This window comes from Podarcis tiliguerta (assembly GCF_965153285.1).
Source record: "Podarcis tiliguerta genome assembly, chromosome: 18".
Classification (NCBI taxonomy): domain Eukaryota; kingdom Metazoa; phylum Chordata; class Lepidosauria; order Squamata; family Lacertidae; genus Podarcis; species Podarcis tiliguerta.
The window spans coordinates 12,077,218-12,104,404 of record NC_139551.1 but is presented as its reverse complement, the minus strand read 5'-3'; the positions used below and the strand labels follow the sequence as shown (position 1 = coordinate 12,104,404).

At 52.0% G+C, this 27,187-nt stretch overlaps 1 protein-coding gene and 1 long non-coding RNA gene across 6 annotated transcripts in view; one reads left to right on the top strand and one right to left on the bottom strand.

Annotated features, from left to right (window-relative positions):
• LOC310668660 overlaps positions 1–27,187 on the top strand; it is a 151,027-nt gene that overhangs the window by 7,698 nt on the left and 116,142 nt on the right. The gene's annotated exons all lie outside the window — the stretch shown is intronic.
• JAK3 (Janus kinase 3) lies at positions 46–25,922 on the bottom strand. Of its 5 annotated transcripts, none has more exons than XM_083421411.1 (25): positions 25,677–25,922; positions 23,591–23,924; positions 22,940–23,063; positions 22,132–22,243; positions 21,804–21,949; positions 20,761–21,052; positions 20,015–20,137; positions 19,319–19,476; positions 17,567–17,678; positions 16,280–16,466; positions 16,007–16,131; positions 15,465–15,635; positions 12,304–12,388; positions 11,099–11,232; positions 10,538–10,676; positions 9,879–10,030; positions 8,888–9,038; positions 7,986–8,110; positions 6,222–6,411; positions 5,332–5,456; positions 4,049–4,221; positions 2,687–2,804; positions 1,751–1,861; positions 528–647; positions 46–395 (listed from the first exon to the last, which is right to left on the bottom strand). In XM_083421411.1, the coding sequence occupies exons 2-24, from the start codon at positions 23,793–23,795 to the stop codon at positions 531–533; spliced, it is 3,375 nt and encodes a 1,124-aa protein (XP_083277537.1). In that variant the 5' UTR covers positions 23,796–23,924; positions 25,677–25,922; the 3' UTR covers positions 46–395; positions 528–530. The 5 variants fall into 5 exon arrangements, 4 of the variants coding, with proteins under 4 accessions (XP_083277537.1, XP_083277538.1, XP_083277536.1 ...); XM_083421412.1 differs by having other exon boundaries at positions 23,591–23,860; XM_083421410.1 differs by having other exon boundaries at positions 46–647; positions 25,677–25,919.

Sequence of the window (27,187 nt, the reverse complement as noted above, 5' to 3'; positions counted from 1 at the left end):
CTTTAATCTGTCTCCATTTCAGCTGAAGAAATGACAGCGTCTGTCCTCAATTTTTTTCATTTATTCTTTGCAACAAAATCTAACAGAGGTTCAGTTCTGCCTGCTCTCCGGTCCCAGAGAGGACGAGGAAAGAGAAATGAAGCAGGCTTGGGTTTGTTCATTTTTAACTTTTAAAGAATTTTATTAATTTGTGCGACCATAAAGAAGGAAAGAAAAAGATCCTTTAGCAACGAGAGGGAGAGGCGGAGGAAAGCCCCCCTTTTTGCCACCCCCAAAGCGCCCAGCATGGGAAGCGGGGTGGAATGAAGTCCTGGGTTCGAGGTCCAGACTCTGCAGAAGAGAAGGTCCGCAACTCTGCTGCAGCCAGTCCTGGGTTCAAACAAGAGAGATCCCGACTCAACATGGGGAAAAGCGCTGCCGGCCCCTCGGAAGAAGGGGAGGGTCTCCTTAGTTTGGCTTTTAGGCGTGAGGTTTTGCTTGCCATCGGAAATTGGATTTTAAGAGGTTCAGTTTCCCGTCTTCCTCACCTGCTAGCCCCGCACTTTGCAGCGGCTGCTTCTCAGGGCTTCAATTTGGGGCGCCATCTTGCAGAACGGAGGCCTCTGGGCCGGGGAGAAGGACCAGCAGGACTGCATCAGAGCATAGACCTCCAGGAAGAGGGAGAGGAGGACAGAGGTCAGGACCGGGTGCGATTCCACTCTGTGCCAACGGTTGGCTTTCCTCCCCCCTCCATAAATCCTTTATTTATCTATTTAATTGCATTATCTGAGGAGCTCAATTATGTGTCCATGGTTCTCTGTCCCCACACTCTTGTAAAAAAGATTATTAAAAAATTTCCCACAAATAAAATACAATTTATCAAACACTTTCCAATATACATTCACTTAAGAAATTGACTTCCCTCCCACCCTTCCGTGATGTTCTCATGGGTATCTTTTGTTGCTGCATATTATAATTATTCTATACCTTCTTTTCTCAGCTTTATTCTCAAAGTAACTTTTGCTGCTGAACTTACTCCAAACCTGCTAGCATATTAACATGTTTTTAATTTTTTTAATTTAATTTTTCCAATTTTAACATTTTCAATCCTCCTTGGAGGCTGAACTTTACCAGCTGAACTTGCTAATTCTGCATATTTCATCAGTGTCTTGCTCTGATTTCCCTTCAGATTGTCTAAATTGTTCGCCTTTTACTCTTTCTCCCCATCCTGATTCTCACAATGACCCTGCGAGGTAGACCAGGCTGAGAGAAGGCGGCGACTGGCTCCCAAGGCCACACCTGGAAAGCGTCATGGCGACATCAGGGCGATTTGAACCCGGCCTCTTCCAGGCCCCAGTCCAGCGTTCTAACCACTCTGCCATGCTGCCTCTCAGTGATCTCTAGCTTTACACGTGCCCCAATCTCCAAGGCATTAGCGATGTCTCTGAGCAGACCTCAGCTGAGTTTCTGAAGAGGAAGGTCACCACGGCTGGGTCCATTCTGCACATTTCATGCACCTTCTCCGAGAGTTTAAGGGTGCTGGGAATTGTAGCTCTGTTGGGGGTAAACTATGGTTCCCATGCTTCTTGGGGAGGGGAGACCTCACTTAGAGCCACGAACTCAAGGAGACTGAAGGACTCAGTGCCTGCCCCTGCTTGGTCTAAATCCCACCCCAGGCTTGAAGGAGGGACCCCATGAGGACGTCTAGACCAACCCCTCCTCAAACCTCAGGCACAAGAACGGATCCATTGCCCTCTGCTTGTGGACTCACCTCAGCCGGGCAGTTGGGGGGCGACGGGAGCCTCTGGCTCTGCTTCAGGAGCTCCAAGAGTTGGCAAACGATCATGGGGGGTTTACTGTGCCCCAGCATTCGGAGAAACTCCTAGGTGGGAGGGTGTGGGAGAAGGCAGAGGACAAGGCCAGGGTCACGGGGGGGGGGGCATGTTATGTTACATATAGAAGTAGTGGGCATTCAACACTGGGAGATTCAGGGCAGCTAAAAGAAAGCCCTTCTCCGTTAAACTATGGAACTCATTGCCACAGGAGGCAGAGATGGTCGCCACAAAAGAGGATTTGGCAGGAATGGGCTGGATGCACCCTCTTTGGCCTGATCCAGAATATATATATATATATATGGGCTTTCCTTGCCCCCTTCCATGGTTCATTCTAGTTATGCTCAGCTGCTGCATATTCTAATTACTCCATATTAATTCTTTCTCATTATCTCACAACTTAATTGTATGCTGCTGCATTTACTCTAATCCTTTTAGCCTTCAATTTGCTTGCAATGTTTCTTCAAATAATCTGCAAATATTTTCCTGATCTCTTATTTTACTAGTTGAACTTGCCGCTTCTGCATATCCCATCAGTTTTGTTGCATAAAGAAACAGATTAAAAAAAATAAAAATAAAATCTCTGGGGACCTAAAAGAAAGGTTCCAGTCTTTTTACAAAAGCCTTTAAACCCACCCCACCCCCGTTTCCTTTGGCCAATTGGCTTGTCCACCACATATGATAAAACGATGATCTGGAACATCCTGATGGAGCCTCCAGGACCAGGCGCAGTCTATCTGGATTGCCAGGTTCTTAGCTGTCTTTGGCCATTGTGAGGATGGGAGACTGGGCTGGCTGAGCCACTGGCCCAATCCAGCAACCTCTTTTTGAGTTCTTAAAGGGTTGCACACAAACATACACACTCTCTCTCTCACCTCTGAGGGGCTGCAGCTTTTGCTCCCGTAGGTGAAAAGCTCATAAAGGACAACCCCAAAACTCCAGACGTCCGACTCCTGGGAGAAGATGTTGTCAGACAGTGATTCTGGTGCGTACCTGGGGAAACAAGGGGAGGCACCCATTCATGGGCCTTAGATGCTGGTCCTCGTGATTATAGACAAGGGCCTCATCTACACCCAGAAAGCTGCCTTGGATTGAGGCAGATCGTTGGTCTCCCAGAATCAGGAGAGGCATGAAGAGGGCAGAGAAGAGGTTGGCTGCCCTCAGGCACAGTCTCAGATCGCTGGGGAAATACCTGGGAGAGGAGGAGATGTAGGCAGTTTGTAGAGGAATGGTGAGAGGAACTGGCTGAGGAACCCCCAAGGGAACCCCCAGGGAAAGAAGGCACAGAACCCGGGGAGTGGTGGAGGGGTGGCAGTGAGGGGTCAGAGGGAGAAGCCAGGGAAGTGGCAACAGGGCTTAGTGAGCGGGGAGAGTCTGTGGCAGAGAGAAGTCCAGAATCAGAGACAGGAGCTGAAGCAGGAGAGGAAGGAGGCCAAGAGGCCGAGAGGGGAAGAGCCATGGGAGTCTCCCCCACCTGCTGCAAGAAGCTCCCCTCCCCGCTGGTCTACCAGAACCAGGAGAGGCATGAAAAGGGTGGAGCAGAGGTTGGCTTAGTCTCTGATTGCTTGGGGAAAACTCTGGAGCAGAGGTGGGGGGTGGATTTAGACGGCTGTGGGGAGTTGGGAACTTTCGGACTCGACAGCTGATTTCATGGGGCAAGACCTACCAGAGATGAGGCTCTCTGCTCATTGGGCCTGACACCCATGCAGAGCCTGTTTTTGCTAAAAAAAACCAGTTCACTCCAACTGGCTTGGCACAATCTGTGCCTCACTCCTGACATCTACAATGACTAGCAGCAGTGGCTCTCCAGGGTTTTCCGATGTGGGGCATTCCCAGCCCTATGTGGCATTGCCATAGGGGGCATCTGGGGACCCATTTCCCCTGATCAAGGCCTATTCAGGGCAGTGGCGGAGCTTCAGGCTCCAGCACTGGGGGGCAGAGAGCAGGTGGGGGCGCGTCCTGGGGCGTGGCGCGCAGCGCGGGGGGGCAGCCACGATGGGACCCCACTGGGATCACGCTGCTGGGGGTGGTGGGCTCCCCCCGCACGCCTCTTCCTCCGCCAGTGATTCAGGGTGGACCCATTGAAAAGCATGGACATGACTTTGCTGCGATTCCTGCATTGCAGGGGGTTGGTCTGGATGACCCTCGAGGTCCCTTCCAACTCTGCATCACATCTCTGGCCACTGTTGGGAGGAGAATGAAACACGCCAGCCCACTGATCCCCCACCCCTCTGTACCAGAAGATAGGGCTTTGGCCCGGCTCCCGCACAACGTAATACTCCTTGTCCTGCGGGAGGATCTTGGCCAAGCCAAAGTCTCCGATCTTGACGTGGTTCTCGTTCTCCACGAGGATATTCCGGGTGGCCAAGTCCCGGTGGATATAGCGCTGAGAGCCCAGGTAATCCATGCCCTGCAGGGACAAAGGTGAGTGTCAGGATTCGGCCCTGCTCCCCAGGATTCATCCCACTCACCCAAACCTCTGCGGTGAATGAGGACCTTCTTCCTTTGGCCAGAGGGATATTTCTGCAAACTGCTTAGAGGACATGTGCACATATTTTTAAAATGTGTCTATAAGTCTGGTGCAGCAGTTATATACTACAGTGGGCGCTTGGGTTGTGACCTGCAGCGTTCGCAACCCGCAGTGCTGCATCTGCGCACATGCGGGTCGCTTTCACGCATGCGCTGCTCAGCCACAAGCTCACCTTGGGAGCCAGTTGCCACGCCTCTCAGCCTGACCCACCTCACAGGGTTGTCGCAGGGGGGAAATGAGAGGGGTAGGAGAGCCAGGCTTGCTCCTTGGAGAAAAAGGTGCATTGTGGTGGGGGGGGGGCCTGGGGGGGGGCTAGGTGAGCCTCCGTTTCCCTTTTAACTCTGCATTTCTGTTATTCTTTAGCTGCGGTTCCTGCATTGCAGGGGTTGGGCTGGATGACCCTTGGGGGTCCCTTCCAACTCTACGATTCTACAAAAGATAAATATGAATTTGGCTTCAGAGGCCGGATGAGAGCTAAGAGGCAGAAACGTCCAGCGAGTGGATTTCATTTTGTGAAGCTCCTTGAGATCAAGAGTCATTCACAGAATGAGAGAATTGTGGAGTTGGAGGGGACCCTGAGGGTCATCTAGTCCAACCCCAGCAAGGCAGTGGTGGAAGGAGCACCATCAGGGGGGTGAGGGAGAGGTAAGGCTCTTCCGCTGGTGGTCTGGAGAGCCCCCCTGCCAGGGATGTGGTTGAGCAGCGGGGTTAGGATAGATGAGCTCTATGACTCCCTTCCCACGCCAGGATTATTGTTTTTTAACATCTAGAAGGCTACAGGTTCATACTACTATTATTATTATTTGTAGTATTAGTATTCATTTCACCTCTCTACAAAATCTCAAACCTACATTAAAACACCAAATGAACAGCTCGGAAAAACACATTGATAAAGAAATCCGTTCGCATCCAAAGCAGCAGAGTTAACAGGGACCGAGGATAATATGATCTCAAAGGCGTCAAAAGGCGACACTGCAGAGGAGGCCTCACCTTGCAGACCTGCCAAGCGTAGAGGAGGAGTTTCCTGAGGTCCAGCCTCTCTCTGTTCTTCTGCAGGTAGTTCCGCAGGCACCCGTTGGGCAGGTACTCCATGACCAGCCGGAGAGAATTTCGGCCTGAAGTTGGGGGGAGACACAAAAGGTTTGTGCTAATTTTGGGGGAGACGAACAATGTCACTTGTGGCCTTGAAAGAAAGGGGGGGAATCGACAGGACCCGGGGTTACGAGAGGCAGGGAAACTTTCTCCAGGCCAGGCATCATTTGATAAAGCCTTATAGCTCAGCGGGAGGAGACTCTGAATGTCAGGGTCCTGGGTTCAAGAACCATTAATTCTAGGATTTCATGATAGCTCAGCCAGGAGAGCACAAGACCCTGAATCACAGAATGGGAGAGTTTGAAATCTAGTCCAGCCCCCTGCAATTCAGGAACCTTTTGCCCAAAATGGGGCTTAATCTTAATCTCAGGGCTGTGGGTTCGAGTTCCACGTTGGGCAAAAGATTCTTGCATTGCAGGGGCTGGACTAGATGACCCTCGGGGTCCCTCCCAAGTTTACAATTATGTGATTTATTCTATGATTTCATGACAGCTCAGTCGGTAGAGTATGAGACTCTTAATCTCAGGGTCATGGGACTGAGCCCCGTGTTGGGCAAAAGATTCCTGCATTGCAGGGGGACAGACTGGATGACCCCCGGGGTCCCTTCCTGTTCTATGATTCCATTATACCTCCGTGACCATGCCATCTCTCCCTCACCTTCCCTCCGAACTCAAAAGCCCCAAGCGCTGCAAACTTCCTCTCAGGGCAGTCTCTGCATTGCCCTCTGCTGAACCTTCCCCAAGCAATCGGCTGTCCCTGCCCCGCCCAGACCCCCCCCCCGGGGTCACCTCGGTTGCAGCAGACGCCCCGGTAGGCGACCACGAAGTCGTGATGCAGCGAGCGCAGGATGGCGATCTCCCGCTCAAAGTCGGCCCGGTGCTCCGACGTGCTTTGCTGCAGTCGCTTGACGGCCACCAGCTCCCCGGTGCTGTCGCCCAGCGGGTCATACCGGCACAGCTCCACGCTCCCAAAATTGCCCTGCCCACAGCAACGCGCAGATTTAAGGACACGAGAACTGGAGAACCAACTCCCAACCCCCAGATTTGGGATCCCCTCCAAACGTGTGCCAAAGTTTTGCAGTGGTTTTGCATATGGCGTGCTTTGCAGCGCCCACAAAGCAAGCGATCGATACATCAAATGTGGGGTTTGTAGATAACGCCCCCAAATCCTGCCGTGTCCAAATCACTTCAAACCAGTGACAATCTTCTGACACTCAGCTGTGTTGGATGTGCAGGAGTTCCAGTCTTGCGAGAGAGGGAGAAAAACCTTTCTCTGGCCCCTGTCTCCAGGCCATGCCTAGTTATGGAGACTCCCATCACGCTGCCTGAGACTGGAGTTTCATTCACCCCCTCAATAATAACAATAATAATAAAAAAAATTATATCCCGCCCTCCCCAGCCGAAGTCGGGCTCAGATAGTAAAAGTAACACAGTTTACATAAAATCACAATCAATTAATTGAAATACATTCTAAAATCAATTCATTCTAAAATCAATTCAGAATCAAATTAATGGCAACCATTGGGCTAGAGTTCTGTGAGGATTACCAAAGGAGGGTGTCAGATTGTGCCTTGGTGGAACAGCTCTGTCTTGCAGGCCCTGCGGAAAGATGTCAAGTCCCGCAGGGCCCTAGTCTCTTGGGACAGAGCGTTCCACCAGATCGGGGCCACAGACAAAAAAACCCTGGCTCTGGTTGAGGCCAGCCTAACCTCCCTGTGGCCTGGGACCTTCAGGATGTTTTTGTTTGAAGACCGTAAGGTCCTCCGTGGGGCATACCAGGAGAGGCGGTCCCGTAGGTACGAGGGTCCTAGGCCCTATAGGGCTTTAAAGGTTAAAACCAGCACCTTAAACCTGATCCTGTACTCCACCGGGAGCCAGTGCAGCTGGTATAGCACCGAGTGAATGTGATCCTGCAGTGAGGACCCCGTAAGGAGTCTCATTGCGGCATTCTGCACCTGCTGGAGTTTCTGGGTCAGTCTCAAGGGCAGCCCCATGTAGAGTGAGTTACAATAATCCAGTCTGGAGGCGCCCGTCGCGTGGATCACAGTGGCTCTTCCCTCCTCGTCCCTTTTTCCTTGCATGTGGTGCGGTTTTTCGATGGCAGGGACTGCCTCGCCTTAACTGTGCTTGGATGTAAGCCTCTCTGGGAGCCATTTCGAGGTGCAAATGCTCTTCATTAAAAGGAATGAATCAATACAATTCTCTGACACGCAATTCTCCCCAAGCTGATCCTGCGATTCCTGCACTGCAGTGGGTTGGGCTGGATGACTGCTGGGGTCCCCTTCCAACTCACTCACAAATCCATCCCCACCCCCCGAGTCTTTGCCCAACTCCATTCATATGGCAATGAAACTGCTCGCCCATTTGCACAGCTAATTAGGGGTCTGGTGCGGTTTCAAATAGGATGGATGGCTGTGGGTTGGGATTCCTGCGTTTCAGGGGGTTAGATGATCTTTGGGGGGCTCCCTTCCAACTCAATGATTTTGGGATTCAACTCCCGGTCCTCTCCAAAGGCCACTGCACTGCAGACCCTGCCCTCCACACCTCACCTACCTTGCCAAGCACAGAGATGTATTTCAGGTGGCGCTCCTCAAAGAGGGTGGGATCCTGCCACAGCGAGACATCCACGTAGCCTCCGGGGGTGTTGCTGGTCGGGAGGTCCGAAAGGAGCTCGTAATCTGGGGGAAGGAGAAGTTGAGGACCACTGCTCCGCGGAGGACACCTGCTTGGCCTCAACCCCCGGCAGCAGCTCCAGGTGGGGCAGGAGGCAGCAGGGAGCTGCTGCTGCTGCCAGTCAGTGTGGGTGATACAGGGGGCCAAAGACAGCTTGGTACATCACTACAGTGGTACCTCTGGTTGCGAACGGGATCAGTTCCGGAGCTCCGTTTGCAACATAAAAGAGTGCAACCCGCAGCGGCGCGTCTGCGCAAGCGTGGGTTGCGATTCGCCGCTTCTGCGCATGATGTCAATTTGCGCATCTGCGCATGCGCGAGCGGTGAAACCCAGAAGTAACCCTTTCCGGTACTTCTGGGTCACCGCAGGATGTAACCTGAAAGGACGTAACGTGAAGAGGACGTAACATGAGGTATGACTGTACTTGCCACCAAACCAACAATTCATGCTTTGCTAGATGAGCCTAGGCTCACAGAGTCAAAATTGCCAGAGAGACAACTCTGTGAGATCACTTCCTTTGTCTGCCTTGGCAGGAAGCTGCATCCTTCCTTCCTGCCTGGCCATCTTTGTCGCGCTCCCAAGTTGACCACCCAGACGCCGTTTTTGAACTTAGATTCTGTACTTTTGTAACTGAGATTGCAGCTCTGGACCCGACTCCATTTTGCTGCTGCAACTCCCGCTTTGAGACCCAGATGACAGTAAGTAAATTCCACTTTTACTTCTTCACAAAACATTTCATACTTTTGCACCTTGCACAGCACTTCTCAGCCGCTGGGACTCACCGGAAGTGATGATCTCGTTGAGGTCGCGAAGGATGCTGCGGAAAGCGGGGCGCCTCCCAGGGTGGTAATCCAGGCAAGGAGCCACCAGGTTGGCCAGCTCTGCCCATCTGAGAGCGGGGAGCTGCTGCCGGTCCTGGTAGAACTTGAGCTTCTGCAAAAAGAAAGAGGAGTTCACAGAGCTGGGAGGGACCCCAAGGGTCATCTAGTCCTACCCCCACATTTTTATGTTTGGTGTTTTATTGTGTTTTTACTAGTCTGTTGGGAGCTGCCCAGAGTGATCGGGGAAATCCAGCCAGGTGGGTGGGGTATAAATTACTGCAGGAAGCGCAACTATTTTATTCAGCTAAATCCGCTGCTGCCGTGCTATTCCTTCTTCCTTACTGTGGCGAGGAAGATGGACCCCTTTGAGCCAGAATGGTTGCTTGGGATGAGCTTTGCAAGAGCTCAGCTGCCCATTAGGCTGAGCTTTGCAAGAGGTCAGCTGCAGTGCAGGGTGAAAAGACGATCTACAAATCCCCTCCTGCAGGAGCCGAAATATTGGTTGGTTTGCTGAACCCTTAAGCGATTTACCATAGAATTGTAGAACTGGAAGGGGTCCCCCGGGTCACTTAGTTCAACCCCCTGCAATGTATATAATCAATTGCAACCATGTGAAGATCTCTGGATGCCGGATTGGAGACTGAGGAAAGCCAAATGTCACTTAGAGAAGAATCTGAAATATTTTCCTTAAATTTGTTTTATTCTGGATTGTTTTACTTGGTGTTTTAATGTTTTGAAAACCGCTTTGAGATATTATATAAATATAAAGTGGTATGCTGCTGCTGCTGCTACTACTACATTGTGGTGACTACAACCTCGGTTTAAGGCGCCATTTGGCAATTAGATTATATGTCTGAGTTTCTAACACTGCAGAGGCTTTGCAAAGGGTGTCCGCTGGTGTAGACCCCCCTCCCGAACCCCAAAAGTCGGGGGTGTCACCCGGGGAATTTACCCTTTCAGGTTCCATCAGCCTCAGGGGCAGGATCCCGCCATTGAAGATCTCCCACAAGGTGGCGCCAAAGCCCCACTTGTCCGACTCGGGCGCCAGGTTCTTGGGATCCTCCAGGCATTCGGGAGCCACCCACGGGATCCGGTCGATCAGCACTGGGATGGGAGACAGAGAAAGAGAGAAATGAGCAGGTTCCTCAGAGATCTCGGGGCGTCTCCTCACATGCAAGGGCTTGGCCAGCCTTGGCAAAATGAAACGGGCAGTTTGTTTCAGCCTGCAGTCTACTGCAGTTTAAACTTTCTGCATGTTTGAAATCGCCATAAATTTCCTTTCGTCTTTTTTCTACAACAGCCTTGAGGTTCCCCTGTAATCCAGCAGCATGTCATCTTAAAATTATTATTATTTAATTAAAAGTAAAACCAAAATTAAAGCAAAAGCAAACCTTGTGAGAGAAGTAAATAAATAAAGTGTTTAAATATTACTTGGAATAAATGTGTTTTTAAATCAGAGTAATGTTTTTTCTAGGGCAGGGGTGCGCCCAGGAGGGGCAGGGTTAGAGGCCCAAGGAGACAGGGCCCCCCCCATTCTTTTGGGAGCCCCAAAGTCTCCTGTGAGCGCAGTGGGAGAAGGACGCCCAGGAGGAAGGAGACTCAGCCACTCACGGTCTTTGGGGAGGACGGCGGCGCTGACTCCGGGGTCGCTGAGTTTGATAAAGGGGAGGCACCCGCTGGCAGCGTCCCCCTCCCTCGCCAGCAGGACCTTTTTGGCAGAGACATTCCCGTGCACAATGGCCTTGTCCTCCTGTGGCCGGGAGAGAAAAAGCAAGGATGTGCACGCAGCCACCACCCAAACGGTGGAACTCCCTGCCTCTTGATCTTCAAGGCCCCTCTTCTCAGCGCCCACTCTAACCATTTGAACCTGCAACCCAGGCGTCATGCGTTGCCACACTCTGGACCAAGAGAGTGCTCCACTGCTGCCTTCTTAATGACGCAGGAGGGGGAAAGCCCTGTTTGGTCCGCCAAAGGGACCCTAGGCTCTGACTGGCAGGCTAAAATCCTAGAATCCTAGACTTGTAGAGTTGAGAGGTACCCCAGGGAACATCTAGCCCAACCCCCTGCAAGGCAGGAATCTTTCGCCCGACGTGGGATTTGAACCCACTACCCCGAGATTCAGAGCCCGGTTCTCTACCCACTGAGCCACCTCTCCTCCGCCGAGGGACCTACCAGGAAGTTGAGGGCATAAGCCAGTTGCCTGGCGACGTGCAGCTTCCAGGTGGCCGTCACTTTGCCACTCGCCTGGTTCCTGCGCAGGTAGCTGTCTAACGCGCCGCACCTGACGTACTCCTGCACCATGACACCTGCCAGGAAGGGAAGTGGCCAGATCAGACCGCCCCGCGTCCTAAGCACCACCTCCTTCCCTCTCCGCTTCCCAAACCATTCCCAGCCGCCTCCCCAAGCTGGGCGCCCCTTGGATGCTAAAACTCCCATTAGAGGTCTCCTGGTTTATGGAGGGACATTGTAGCCTAGTGGGTAGAGCACCTGCTCTGTATGCAGGAGGTCCCAGCATCTGTCAGTCAGTATGGACTACTATACCGCACCTGAGGTGCCTGACTTTGCACAAGGCTGCTTCCTTACTCCAGCATCTTTCTTACAACCCATGAGGACTAGAACCTTTATTTTTAAAGGAATGGCTGAGGATCATGGAAGAAGGGGAGCTTCAGTCCCCATGGAAATGTCTCCTGCCCCAAAGCCCCAGAGAGCGGCTGCCAGTCAGTGCTGACCACCTGGGTGAATGCTCTCCGAATGTTCTGATGATGGGAGTTGTAGCTCAAACCACCTTGAGGGTGCCTGCCTGGAAGGCTGACTCCCTCTCCCGAAGATCTAGTGATGACCACAAGCTAGCACTATCTTCTAGTGGGTTGGACTAGATGACCCTCGTGGTCCCTTGCGACTTCTGTGTCTCTGTGCACCAGCTCCTGGGCTCCCAAGTGAGGAGAGTTTTGCTCAGGGCCTCCTTGTGGGCCCCTTCCCTTTGCTCCTGGCTCCCTAGGAGGGCCTGCGCTGGCCTCATCCAGCAGTCTCTTCTTAGGCTCTTAGGGAACCTCCAGGGCCAGAGGCAGTCTATCTCCATTCCTAGGTTCTATGGGGCATTTGACTGCTGTGAGGAGGCTGGGCTAGATGCCCCCCCCCCGGCCTGATCCAGGCGCCAGGCGCTCTCTAGGCCCATCCTAGCCACCACCCTGTTAATTCTTTCCACCCTGCGTGCAAATCACCCCCCCCCCAATTGCATAGCTTTTGTACCTTTGGGGGAAAGTGGAAGTTGGTGACACAGACTGGAGCGCACATACAGACATGCAAAGCAAGTTGAGGAGTCCCGTGTGCAGACTTGGGGGGGGGGGATATGGGATGGGGGTGGGGAGGAGACTCACTTTCTTCTCCCACGCAGACTCCATGGAGCAGGACCAGGTGCTTGTGCGAGAGTTGGCCCAGCATGCTGGCCGCTTGGAGGAAGGGCTGCGGAGAAGAGAGAAACAGTGCTCAAAACCAGACGCTGCTCGAGTTATGGCCCGCTTGGACTCCTGCAATGCGTTCTCCGTGGGGCTACCTTGGAAGGTGACCCGGAAACAGCAATTACCATAATCCAGAATGCGGCAGCCAGACTGGTGACTGGGAGCGGCCAGCGAGGCCACATAACACTCGTCTTGAGATATCTGCATTGGCTCCCAGTACGTTTCCGAGCACAATCCAAAGTGTTGGTGCTGACCTTTAAAGCCCTAAACGGCCTCAAAGGCCCAGGAGACCTGAAGGAGCGTCTCCACCCCCATCGTTCAGCCCGGACACTGAGGTCCACCTCCGAGGGCCTTCTGGCGGTTCCCTCACTGTGAGAAGCCAAGTTACAAGGAACCAGGCAGAGGGCCTTCTTGGCGTTGGCACCCGCCCTGTGGAACGCCCTCCCACCAGATCATAGAATCATAGAATCATAGAATCCTAGAGTTGGAAGAGACCACAAGGGCCATCGAGTCCAACCCCCTGCCAAGCAGGAAACACCATCAGAGCACTCCTGACATATGGTTGTCAAGCCTCCGCTTAAAGACCTCCAAAGAAGGAGACTCCACCACACTCCTTGGCAGCAAATTCCACTGTCAAACAGCTCTTACTGTCAGGAAGTTCTTCCTAATGTTTAGGTGGAATCTTCTTTCTTGTAGTTTGGATCCATTGCTCCGTGTCCGCTTCTCTGGAGCAGCAGAAAACAACCTTTCTCCCTCCTCTATGTGACATCCTTTTATATATTTGAACATGGCTATCATATCCCCCTTTAACCTCCTCTTCTCCAGGCTAAACATGCCCAGCTCCCTTAGCCGTTCCTCATAAGGCATCGTTTCCAGGCCTTTGACCATTTTGGTTGCCCTCCTCTGGACACGTTCCAGTTTGTCAGTGTCCTTCTTGAACTGTGGTGCCCAGAACTGGACACAGAACTCCAGGTGAGGTCTGACCAGAGCAGAATACAGTGGCACTATTACTTCCCTTGATCTAGATGCTATACTCCTATTGATGCAGCCCAGAATTGCATTGGCTTCTTTAGCTGCCGCGTCACACTGTTGGCTCATGTCAAGTTTGTGGTCAACCAAGACTCCTAGATCCTTTTCACATGTACTTTTCACATGTACCTTGTGGTCTCTTCCAACTCTATGATTCTATGATTCTATGATCTGGTGGGAGGGCGTTCCACAGGGCGGGTGCCAACGCCAAGAAGGCCCTCTGCCTGGTTCCCTAACTTGGCTTCTCACAGTGAGGGAACCGCCAGAAGGCCCTCGGAGGCGAACGATGGGGGTGGAGACGATGGGGGTGGAGACGTATCCTAAATCCTTTTCACGTGTATTCTTGTACTACCTCCTTAGTTATTCTGGGCTGTGTTTCCTCTGCTGAATCATTTGCTCCAAATTCTTCAGGTCGGGCATTGTTTTCTTTATCGGAGAAGACTGAGGCAAAGAAGGCATTGAGGAGTTCAGCCCTTTCTGTGTCCCCTGTTTGCATTTCACCATCTTCTCCTCTGAGTGACCCCACTGTTTCTTTGTTCTTCCTTTTGCTACGAACATACCCATAAAAGCCGTTTTTGTTGCTTTTAACCTCTCTAGCAAGCCTGAGTTCATTCTGTGCTTTAGCTTTTCTGACTTTGTGTCTACACGTGCTGGCTATTTGTTTGAATTCCTCTTTGGTGGTTTCCCCCCTTTTCCATTTTTTGTACACATCCTTTTTTAATCTTAACTCAGTTAAAAGTTCTTTAGATAGCCACCCTGGCTTCTAGATGTCAAGGAAATAAACAACCACCTAACATTTAGAAGACATCTGAAGGCAGCCCTGTTCAGGGAAGTTTTTAATATTTAATGCTGTATTATTTTAACACTCGATTTGGGAGCGGCCCAGAGTGGCTGGGGAAACTCAGCCAGATGGGCGGGGTATAAATAAGAATAATAATATCCTCCCTCCCTCCCTCCCTCCCTCCCTCCCTCAGCGCCTCTCTGTGATCCTTGCGCACCTGGAGGGTTTTTCCGCAGCGGCAGCACCACCTTGTGGACACTTGCGAAATGACACCCGCTCCCAACTGAATGTGATTTGCCAGAGTGGCTCTGCTGGTGAGGAGAGCAGAACAGAGAGTGGCTCCGGGACAGAGCAGCTGCTGTGCATGCAGAAGGCCCCAGGGGCAGCCTGAGATGGCTACCTGTCATGGATAATTTAGTTGAGATTGCTGCATTGCAGGGGGTGAGCTAGATGACCCTTGGGGTGCCCTTGCAATCCCACAACCCTACGATTCTATTACCTTGGAAGGAGGTGACAGGTTCTTTTTCCTTGGAGGGTTTTAAGCAGAGGTTGGTTGGCGACCTGGCAGGGATTCTTCAGCTGTGATTCCCGCCTTGCAGGGGGTCAGACTAGATGACCCTGGGGGTACTAATTTTTGTATTTTTTAATTAAGATTCCTTTATTTTGAATTAAGGAGGACTCGCACAGGAAGGGCACAGGTAGAGGTGGGAGGTACCTGCAAGGTTTTCTCAGGATGGGAGATTGGGAAGAGAGGTAGAGAAAATACGGGAGTTTGCCTTTCTATGTGCAGATAAATGGCGAGAGACGCATGACCTAATTGTGATAAAGGGACTTTTCAGTTACACTTCCTCTATTCCTTTTCCCTTTTCTCTTTTCTGCACAATTGTAAGGATTGTTTCTGTGTTTAATATGTTAAAACAAAACAACTTGCAGTAAAAGTGTTTTACAACCCAAAAGAGAAAAATGCATTGTTGGAGATGCGACGGAATTGCTACAGATTTAACACATTTGTTTGGGACTTGTTCTGCCCTTCGGGACAGAAGTATGGAAGGTGGAGGATACGACCTCCCAAGAAACCTCAGTTCCCCTCGATATTTCACACTGGCATCTAGGATGGAGCCCTGCCGGATGCCCTGCTGCTGCCGCTCAGTGCAGAGAATACTGAACGAGATGGAGCCGAGGCCCTGACGCTGCAGCTTCGCCTGTCTGGCTCAGCTTCTCCCCGTCCCGATTTCCCAGGACTCCCCCCCTTCCGCCCCCTTGGCCTCACCTCAGCCCAGCTGCAGTGGGCCACGTCCAAGACTTTCATGGCCACTTCCACCTGGCGACTCCTCGAGTCGTCGTCTTCCTCTTCCTCCTCCTCCTCCTCTCTGCTTTCCTTGGGATCTCGCTTGAAGCCCCGGTAGATCCTGGTGAAGGTCCCTTGCCCCAGATTCTCACACTGCCGAGGGGAAAGAAGATTAGGCACTGCCAGGGTGCAGAAAGAGGGCCGCTGGGGGCTGCCAACTGACCAGGAAAAGCTTATCCTTGACTGCGCTTGTGACTTTAATGGAGGGAGAAATCATCCATCACAAAGCAGGCAGACAGGTTCCTGCCAGCCCCAAAAATAGAGGTTTGAGGTCGGTTGGCCTCCTGCCAGAGATTCTGGAGTCGCCTGTGTGTTCCTGCATTGCAGGGGGTTGGGCTGGATGACCCCTGGGGTTCCTCCCAACTTTGCAGTTCCCAGGATTATTAATTTTTGGTGCAGGGAGTTGCAGGCAGATTTATGTGTTTTAGACACACGACACATAAGTCCATCTTTCTCCCTCTTACCTGCACCAGATTCTCCGCCTGGATTTTTGGGAACATCATCTGGTTGACGGCCCTCCGTGAGGCGGATGGTGAGCTGGGCAGCTGGTGGCAGGTGCCCCCCCGGACGATCAAGAGGTTGGATTTTTCTACAGAGAAACAGAGGCAGAAGGAGTTTATGGGACCAGGAAGATTTGGGGCACCCCATGGCAGGATGGAAGAGGGCAGGATCCCCACGGATGGGATCTATGGGGCTGCTGGCTATACAATGCCATGATTTTCCTTTGCAGAGCCTACCTTTGGGCTGTGGGGGGCGCTGTGGGCCCAGCTGGATGGCGGCCCCGTCGGCCTGGAGGCTAAAGCGCTGGCAGACACTCAGCATCTCCTGGAGGCTGGAGAATTTCTTGGCCACCCCAGCAGTGGAGAAGGTGCCATCGCTGCCCTTCTGGATCAAGAGGCTTTTGAAGTCCTTGCCGATGTCCGTCTGTGGGGTTTGGGGAAGTGGGGTGACCCCAGGCAGTGGGGCAGGGCAGGGCAGAGAGAAGGTTTTTGTAAAAACGGCAATTGCTTCCAAAATTAGTGTGCAATGGAAGTTGCAAAAGGATTTGCAATGTTTTCTGTTGCTTTGGGTTACTTTTTGGAACGAGTTTCAATGGCAAGTCACTCAGCTTTCAGATGGGTGAACCAGCAGAACTCTCTGCCACTAGATCCAAGCTCCAAATGATGCAGGCTTTTAAAAAGTTTGCATCTGCTGACTTCCCAAAGTTTTCGAGTTCTGCCTCCAATTATGGGGGATTCAGAGTAGAGGCAGAATCCTGCAAAATACGAGGAAGGGACCTGTCCTTTGAGGAGGGGTCAGTGGGTACTCTGAAGCAAACCCAGACTCCATCCTGGAGTTGTGCATTCCGGACAGAGCAGAGTGGGGGCCCCCACCTCTGCAGATGGGCTGCAATGGAGCATGTGCAGAGTGCCCTTCCCTTTGCTCTCCATGTTCAGAGGGGCGGTCTCACGTTATATCCAACAAGTGCACACAGGCAGTTGGAGCTGTGCACACTCGTATGGCTATGTGCAAGTAATGCTCAAGTAGTATACAGTCAGTGCACATGATATGAGACTCTTAATCCCAGGGTTGTGGGTTTGAGCTCCACATTGGGCGAAAGATTCCTACCTGCATTGCAGCGGGTTGGACTAGATGACCCACAATTCTACGATTCTAACCTGTATGTCTCAACTGGCGTGCCTGAATTCACACAGTGGATGTGTAAAGGCAGCTTGCACATGCAGGTCAGTGTAATGTGTGAACATGTCAGGGTGTTGCCAGCGGCTCCCAGCTGGTTGCCCAGGGAAGTATAAAGACAAGGAAAAGTTTCCTCCAGTCCTTTTTTATATCAAACTTTACAGAGCGGCTCTAGAAGCGAACCTCTTGGCTAATAGTGTCCCAAGCGACTCTCCACCCCCCCCAATCTCTCCCACTTCCTCATTCGTCATCCTCCTTGCCTCCTCCAAGGGAGCCGCTAAGGGCCAAACAATATTTGCACCCCAAACCTCGCCCGTTGGACCAGGCTAAGCAAGGGGGGCTCCCACCTTGATGCAGATGGTGAGCAGGTAACTGTCGAAATCTTCTGGGCTTCGTCGAAGGACATGCGCTGCGCCTTCATTCTGAGACGCTTTCAGTCTGTTTTGGGCGAATTCTGACCTGCAATTCAAAATTCGACGTAGGCATAAATTAAAAATAAATAGATAATCTGCATCATTTGAAGCTGGGATCTAGTGGCAGGAAATTCCGTTGGTTCGTCCATTTGAAAGCCGGGCGGCAAAACCTCCTCCCCACATTTGACACAAAATTCAGGGTTTTTATCTATTCATTCATTTATTGAGTGTGTGTTTCTTTTTCAAGGCGGCAAATGCAGAGCCGCACTTGGGTGCAATGCCCCCCCCCTTTTGGGGCAGGATTCCCTTGGGAGCGCCGGGTTGCTCCCTGTGAGAAGAGGAGGCTGGGTCTCTGTTGGCGAGAGCCAGGACTGCAGGGTTAATCCCCGAAAGGGACAGCTGCCTCTTTCTGGACTGCAGGAGGCTGGACTAGCGGATCTTCAGGGTCCCTTCCAATTCTTAAGGTAAATGTAAAAAGGTAAAGGTACCCCGGCCATTAGGTCCAGTCGTGACCAACTCTGGGGTTGCGGCGCTCATCTCGCTTTATTGGCCAAGGGAGCTGGTGTACAGCTTCCAGGTCATGTGGCCAGCAAGACTAAGCTGCTTCTGGTGAACCAGAGCAGCGCACGGAAACGCCATTTACCTTCCCGCTGGAGCGGTACCTATTTATCTACTTGCACTTTGACGTGCTTTCGAACTGCTAGGTGGGCAGGAGCAGGGACCGAGCAACGGGAGCTCACCCTGTGGCAGGGATTCGAACCGCCGACCTTCTGATCAGCAAGCCCAAGTCTATAACTCTAATTCTATAATTCCTTTGGCTCTTCTAGGGTTCTTAGGGAGCTTCTAGGCCCAGTGGGGCGTTTGTCCACTGGGGGAATGGGGTGCAAGTGGCCTGATCCTGCAGGCTCTTCCGACATTCTTATGAGTAAAAACCTTTAACTATCTGTGGCTTTTGAGACGTGGGAGGGATTTTTAAAATGCATTTCCCCCTCCTTGGTTTTAATGTCTGTATGTGGGGTTTGCTTTGGATCGCCCTGGGCAAGAAGGAGCGGCCAGCAAATTTAAGAAAGAATAACTTCAATTTCGTAAGGCGCCTTGAGCACAGTTTGAACTGCAGAAAGGCAGCGTAGAAATAAAATGATGGGTGCGATAAATTGCCTGGAGAGGGTGTTTCAGAAGGCAGGGCAGGGGGTTGGACCAGATGACCGTGGGGACCCCTTCTGACTCCTACCATTCTACAATTCTATTAATAGCCCTGCTAGTTGATTCGAAAGCAGGTCCTGCCCCATTTTGGCCCTGAGTCTTGAGGTGCCTTTTGGAACCCTTCATAATTCTGGGCGAGGCCCACAGGCCCTCAGAGGAAGGAAGAGCGCCATGCGGTTTGCAGTCTGCGGCTCAGAGACGATCTGAAGACATCGCCAGCCCAGCCCTGCCTGACGTCCCGTCCTTCCTCCTTCTGGTGGTGCAGAGTCCCACCTGCTAGTGGGGCTTGGAATCTCTTCCCTCTAAGCTGGGCTGGCTCAGTTGTCACAGCACAAAACTCCTCATGCCAGGGTCGTGGGTTCAAGCCCCACCTTGGGTGACAGGTTCCTGCATTGCTGGGGGGTGGACTGCATGACCTCAGGGTTCCTTCCAATCCCACGACTCTATGACCACCCCCCACTCTGGGGCTTCTCTGGGGCTCACGTGATGGGTCCGTGGCACTGGTTTTCCAGGTCTTCTAGAAGCCTCTTGGGGGCCACCTCCCTGCAGAAATAGTGCTGAGCATCGACTGTCAGGCGGAAGTATCCGTCAACCAGGGAGACAAACGACAAGGCATCTGCCAGGCTGCCAAACTCCATCTCCTGCGCGAAAAGAGGCAAAATCACCAGGTCCACCCTTCAACGGATGGACAGACAACAGGAAAGTTCAGCCACATTGGCATTTCCAAGATGGATTTTTCGTGCTTCCTGAAATGCCACGCAGCTGAATTTTTCAGTATAAAATTTGCGATTTTGCCATTTCTTTGGCAAAGCAAGCCATTCCAAAAAGCACTGGCCAGGGGCAGAACGGCAGCGTGAGCCTTGGGAATTCTCTGTCTGTTGACACCGGACAGTATGGTGTAACCATTGTGTGGGGCAAACTTATTTTTTTTGCAAATGAGGGGAGGGGTCTTAGAGTTCATCTAATTCAATAGTGTCTGCACTGACTGGCAGCAGTATTCCCGCTCCTATCCAGAGATGCCAGGACCTTCTACATGCTAGGGAAGCTCACCCCCTCTGTCCCAAATGAGCCCACGATGAACATGATGCAGGGGGTTGGGCTGGATGACCTTTGGGGGTCCCTTCCAATGTCATGATTCTAATTGCATGATGAGTAAAAGCAACATGGTGGTTCACCTACCAGCACCCGGCTGTCTGTCTTCGTCACGCTGACCAGGCGGCTCTTCGCAGGTTGACCATCGCGGACGGGTTGCTTGATGGTGATGTCGGCGATTTCGGGGAAATCACAGAACAGGTGGGTTCCCTGAAGGATTGCAAGGGGGGGGCACGTGCGCCGAAAAGGAGAGATATATCTGGTTATGCTCACCTTGAGGAGACAGGTGGGCTCTGCACATGAGAGGCAATATGTAGTGGTTAGAGCACTGGACTACAACCTGGGGCAGACCAGGGTTCGAATCCCCCAACTCATCCTTGAAGCTTGTTTGAGGGCTGCACTTATCCCACCTTGCAGGGCTGATGTGGGGACTAAATGAGTTGAGGGGGGGGAAGCCTAGTCCTCATTGAGCCCCCATGACACCCCTGCGAGGTAGGGAGGGCCGATAGCCAGCGATTGGCCGGAGGTCCTCCGGATGACTGAGTAGGAATTCGAACCCTGCTCTCCCGGGTCCTAGTGCAGCGCTCTAACCACTATGCCATACAGGCTACAAGCTGGGGCTCCCTTTGCCCGGCAGCAAGTGTGGGAAATCTGTGTGCAGTCAGTGCAGTTATTGCCTTGGATCAGGCTGGGAGGTAGAGTGTGCCTAGCACTGGAGGTCCTAGGAAGGGGGTTGGGGCAGGGTCTTGAAAGGTGTTGCTGTGAGAACCCTGTTTGGAGTCTGGGGTCAGACTAGATGGCCTCTGAGGGTGCCCAATGCAGCCTGACCTCACCTTGGTGCCGCTGTGACTTGTCAAGATCCCTTTTTCGCCGGAGACGTGGATGGTCCAGGCAGATCCTGTTGCTGCCTGCGCAGGGACCCAGGCCTGGAAGGTCTCCTCAGTGGTGGCCCCCTGCAGGCCCTCCAGCTCCATGAGGTACTTCAGCTTGAGGAAGCGGACTTCGGTCTGCAGGCTGCTGACCTTGTGCAGCGACTGCCCAAACTGGCGCCGGATCCGCTTCCGGGTGACGAAGTTCTGCGCCTGGAGCTGGAGCCGCATCTGCTCTGGGAGGCACAACTTGTAGCTGCAACGGAAAGAGGAGAGGGGCAGATGCGCGTGGGCTGACTGGAGGAGATGCTCCAGGAATGGCTGAAGGAGCCGGGTGGGCAGCTGAGCTCTTGCACAGCTCAGCTTAACGGGCAGCTCAGCTCTTGCAGCACACATCCAAAGCCGCCACAGCTTCAGCTCAAGGGGTTCGTCTTTCTCGAAGTCCAGTGTCCAGATCCTATGGAGTCATATTACTCTACGCTGCCTTGGTCAGACCTTCCCTGGAGCCCAGTTCTGGGCACCTCAGTTTAAGAAGGGGATTGACAAGCGGGAAGGTATGCAGAGGAGAGCGACCAAGATGATCAAGGGCCTAGAAACGTAGACTGATGAGGAACAGTTGAAGGGATTGGGGATGTTTAGCCTGGGAAAGAGGAGACTAAGAGGAGACAGGAGAGCCGTCTTCAAATATCTGCTCTGGCGGGAAGGACCTGAATCAAGGGGTTCAAGTTCCAAGGAGATTCCAGCTCAACACCAAGAAGAACTTTCCGACATTAAGAGCTGCTCCGCAGGGGAAGGGTGGACCTTCATGGAGGTCTTTCAGCAGAGCTTGGCTTTGCCGGGCTTGGACTAGATGACCCTGTGACTCCACGGCTCTCTTGGTCTGGCTCAGAGAGAGGCAGCTTCTTGCCTCTTCCAGGTTTGGCCCCAACGGGCCAAAGAGCCCTCCGCTGTTTCTGGACCCCTCCTCCCCCGACCTGCTTGCTGGCAGAGCGTCCTCTCCTCCTTACCTGACACTTCGGAAGGTCTCCTCCAGGCTGCGCTTCCTCTCCTTGGAGATCCGCAGCATGTCCAGCACAGCCAGGCCCAGGCAGGTCTCCTGGTTCTCCATGCTCAGGGACATCTCCTCCCGGCCGCTGAGGAAATCGCTGCGGGACTGTGAGGAGCAAGGGGTCCATGGGAAAGTAACGTTCCCAGGGCCCCCCTAAATTCCATGCCCCTTTCCCAGGACTCCCAGTTGCCTTGCCTTCGGGGAAAGGGGTTGCTGCAAATTTGTCATCTCCAGACCCCACAAGTTGTTGCTCCCGCCCCGAATCTCGGAGGAGGAGTTGTACTCACCTGGGCGAAGAGGTAGTCTATGGTTGGGTAATCCAGCACCGGACTGACTTGGTCGCTGGCCAGCCCACAGCGGAACGATTTCTGAGACCCGAACCAGTTGGGGAAGAAAAACCTGCGTGGAGAAAACAAGACTCCTTTGTGGGGAGCTTGGGAAGGTGTTTCACCAGGGCTGATGGGAGTTGTAGTTCAGGCGGCCATATTGGTTGGGGGCTGTTGGGAGTTGTAGTTCAACACAACCATATTTGTTGGTGGCTGATGGGAGTTGTAGTTTAATACGGGTTGGTGGGTGATGGGAGTTGTAGTTTAATACGGGTTGGTGGATGATGGGAGTTGTAGTTTAATGCGGGTTGGTGGGTGATGGGAGTTGTAGTTTAATACGGGTTGTGGATGATGGGAGTTGTAGTTTAATACGGGTTGGTGGCTGATGGGAGTTGTAGTTTAATACGGGTTGGTGGCTGATGGGAGTTGTAGTTTAATACGGGTTGGTGGCTGATGGGAGTTGTAGTTTAATACGGGTTGGTGGCTGATGGGAGTTGTAGTTTAATACGGGTTGGTGGCTGATGGGAGTTGTAGTTTAATACGGGTTGGTGGCTGATGGGAGTTGTAGTTTAATACGGGTTGGTGGCTGATGGGAGTTGTAGTTTAATACGGGTTGGTGGATGATGGGAGTTGTAGTTTAATACGGGTTGGTGGCTGATGGGAGTTGTAGTTTAATACGGGTTGGTGGCTGATGGGAGTTATAGTCTGAAACATCAGGAGGGCACCAGCGCTGGTGGGTCATAGCTGAGTTTCGACAGCTGTGCCCTACCTGATCCGGTAGAGGAGCACTTGGCTGAAGGACTCGTCCGCGGTGAAGACATGACTGGGCGCATACCACCCCGAGAGGTCCTCTCTGGCCAGCGCAAAGAGGGAATGGCAGACGGGGAGGATTCCTGGCAAAGAAGAAGGCAGGTGTTAGCAAGGCTGGGTTTCCGAATCTGTGTTTCCCCGCAGATTTCGATACTGCTGCATGTGGAAATGTTAAAAGTGGGAGAGTAATGTTACTGTAATGTTACCTAGCAGTTCGAAAGCACTCCCGGGTGCAAGTAGATAAATAGGGACCGCTTACCAGCGGGAAGGTAAACGGTGTTTCCGTGTGCGGATCTGGCTCGCCAGAGCAGCGATGTCACGCTGGCCACGTGACCCGGAAGTGTCTCCAGACAGCGCTGGCCCCCGGCCTCTTAAGTGAGATGGGCGCGCAACCCTAGAGTCTGGCAAGACTGGCCCGTACGGGCAGGGGTACCTTTACCTTTACCTTTAATGTTACTGTTGCTCACTAGGAATCTAATAAGTCAAAAAAATAATGATAAAAGGGCTTCTTAGGAGATAGTCTCCTGATGGCCGAGAGACTCTCTCTGCGTTTTGGAATGAGACACCCATCAGAAAAGTGACGCTCCAGCTGAGAAGTGTTCAAACTCACCGCATGCTTTGGCCGCTGCGATGCAGAGCTCCTCCGCCGTGTACTCCCCTAAGGGGAAGCTTAGGGTGCCGGCTGAATCCGAGGCCGAATGTGCCGCGTTCAGCTGGTGGTAGAGATATACCTGGAGGCCGTCTGTCTTGGAGAAGGAGAGGTTGCTGCTTCTGTTGCTGATCAAGGGGGTCTCTTCTTCCTTGACGGGAGGCATTGCTGAGGCCTGTTGGAGGGGACAGACCCCCCCCCCAGCTCTCAGTCACAATTCAAGCTCAGATCCTGTGCAGAGGGGAAGTGAAATCAGTGTTTCGCCAAACTTTCTTCGGCTCCCGTAAACTCATCCCTATGGAAAGCATGATTCAGAACAGCCGTCTGTACGACCCACTGAGGAGGATAGTACAATAAAACCCAAAACGTTTGCAGTCAATTTATTCAAAATCACTTTCAAGCTCTTAATTTGGGGAAACGGACAAACTTCAGTCATTAATGCCAGCTTTTCAAATACATGCAATGACTTCGTCAGGATCCCAGCTTGGCAAGAACCAACAGTCTCCCTAAGATTTTACTCACTTGTAATTAAGGAATGGGCAGCACAACACCCCCCCCCCCTCCTGGATCTGAAATGCCTGCAGGGTCCTCTATCTTGGCAGCCCCCGGGGATTCCCTTCGTCTCTTGAAAATTGTCTCTGTTTTACCTCCTGTGCGGTTTTTATGGGGTGGGGCGTTCCTTGCATTTTTAAAACTATGGATTTATCTTGGCCTTCTAATAGGATTGTTCTGTTGTGTATTTTAGTTCAGGATATTTATGTGTCAACATTTGTGATTTTATTTTATCATTGTAAATCACTTACAAGCCCTTTCTGTCATTAAGCAGTAAATAAGTGGATATTAATGAAATAAAAAAAATAAAATCTCTGCTGCTTTGTCCAAGGGCTAAGACTGGAAGCAGATGCTTGACTTGGAAGCAGGGCAAAATACTGAGAAAGGGAACCCGATTAGCCTTGTTTGTTATTGTAAATTTGAATACCACCAGGCATCCGAAGATCACAGAGTGGTTCATAAAATCGCAAAATGAGATCATAGATCACATAATAAAACAAAAGCAAACTACTCCCCCCCCCCCCGGCCCACCAACACAGAATGTTGATCATCTCAAGGCTTGATTGCAGAACAATCTTTTTGACTGGTGCCAAGCGAGCTTCCCTGGGGAAGGCATGTCACAAGGGGAGACGCTGTAGGAAACGCTCCTTCTGGGGTTGCTGCTCTCATGGAGGGGGCACACAAAGAAGCGCCCCAAAATAATAATATTAATAATAATAATAATAAATGTATTACTTATACCCCACCCATCTGAATGGGTTGCTCCAGCCACTCTGGGTGGATTCTGACGTAATAAAAACACAGTAAGACATTGAACATTAAAAACTTCCCTATGTGGGGCTGCCCTCAGATGTCTTCTAAAAGTTATGTAGTTCTTTATCTCCTTGACATGTGATGGGAGGGCATTCCACAGGGCGGGCACCACCACCGAGAAGGCCCTCTGCCTGGATCCCTGTAACCTCACTTCTTGCAGGGAGGGAACCCCCAGAAGACCCTCGGAGCTGGACCTCAGTGTCCGGGATGGACGATGGGGGTGGAGACGCTCCTTCAGGGATCCAGGGCCAAGTCTATTTAGGGCCAGCACCAACACTTTGAACTGAACTCAGAAATGTACTGGGAGCCAGTGAAGATCCTTTAGGACCGGAGGGAAGATTCTTTAGGACCTCCCTGGCTTCCCTCCAGAGAATCCTGGGAAGAGTAGTTTGTTCAGGGCGCTGAGAGTTGTGTTAGCTGCAAGGTTTGACTGCTCAGCCACTCTTCTAGCTCTGTGAGGAGGAATGGGGTCTCCTGGCAACTCTCAGCACCCTGTACAAACTACAGTTCCCAGGATTTGGCTGCAATTCCTGCACTGCAGGGGGTTGGGCTAGATGACCCTCGGGGTCCCTTCCAACTCTACCATTCTGTGGTTTTCCATTTGTTTTGCAGCCTGTTTCGCCATTTCAGCACAATCCATTCATTTCATAAGCCATCTCTCTTTGGTGTCTCTTCCTCTTACCTTTCTGGGAGTTCTCCTAGGAAAGTCCTTCCAGGATCCCAGGAGAGTCTGGGGCCAGCGCTGGTTGGGTGCAGAGCTTCCTTCGAGGGAGCTCAGAGATGGCGCAGGCCAACCTCCTAACGTCTGGTTGCGGAGATGAGATTTGCTGGTACGTCAAAAAGCACCTGACCCCGTTTCCTGTTTTCAGAGAATTTCAGAGGCCTGTGAGCCATTTCCTGCCGCTGCTGCTGCCGGAGAAGATGCTGAGGACCACAGTCGAGGCAGGGGAGGGCGAGGGGAGGAGCAGATGGTTTGTTTTGTTTGTTTGTTTGTTTGTTTATATACTGCACTATACCCACAGGTATATCAAAATAAAAACAACCCAGTAACCCCCCCCCCAAAAAGAGCCACATTTTAAACAGGGCAGAGGATGTCAATCAGATCAACCAAAGGCCTGGTTAAAACGGAACAGTTTTGCCTGGCGCCTAAAGGTGTATAATGAAGACAGGGATGCGGGTGGCCCTGTCGTCTAAACCACTGAGCCTCTTGGGCTTGCTGATTGGAAGGTTGGCTGTTCGAATCCTCACGATGGAGTGAGCTCCCGTTGCTCGGTCCCTGCTCCTGCCAACCTAGCAGTTTGAAAGCATGCCAGTGCAAGCAGATAAATAGGAACCGCTGCAATGGGAAGGTAAATGGCGTTTCCGTGCGCTCTGGCTTCTGTCACGGTGTCCTGTTGTGCCAGAAGTGGTTTAGTCCTGCCGGCCACATGACCCGGAAAACTGTCTGTGGACAAACTCCGGCTCCCTCGGCCTGAAAGTGAGATGGGCACCGCAACCCCATAGTCACCTTTGACTGGGCGTAACCGTCCAGGGGTCCTTTACCTTTTTTTTACCTGTAATGAAGGCACCAGGTGAACTTTCCTGGGGAGAGCATTCCCACAGACAGGGAGCCCCAACTGGACAGAGCCTGGAGACAGAGAGAGACTCTCATAGACCACAGCACCTCCCCCTCCCTGACCCTCGAATCTGGCCTGTGGCTGCACTGAGTACCCAGGTGGGCACAGCTGGGTGAAACCCACTCCACCCTCTTCACCCACCCAGGTTTCTGTTTTTAAAAAATTAACGTTCTTATGTCACATATGTATACATTAGCATATTACATTACAGGGCATATTATAATATAATTTCCAACATGTATACAAAGTTTATATACCAAATTTATGTACCTAAAGAAAGAAAAAATAAAAAGAAAGAAAGAAAAGAAAAAGACATAAAGCCATTTCAAAATAACATTTGTTCCAGCACTACGAACTTCCTGTCAGTGTGGTGAGAGCCAGTGTGGTGTAGTGGTTAAGAGCGGTAGTCACGTAATCTGGGTAACCGGGTTCGCGTCTCCGCTCCTCCACATGCAGCTGCTGGGTGACCTTGGGCCAGTCACAGTCTCTCAGCCCCACTCACCTCACAGAGTGTTTGTTGTGGGGGAGGAAGGGAAAGGAGAATGTTAGCCGCTTTGAGACTCCTTAAAGGGAGTGA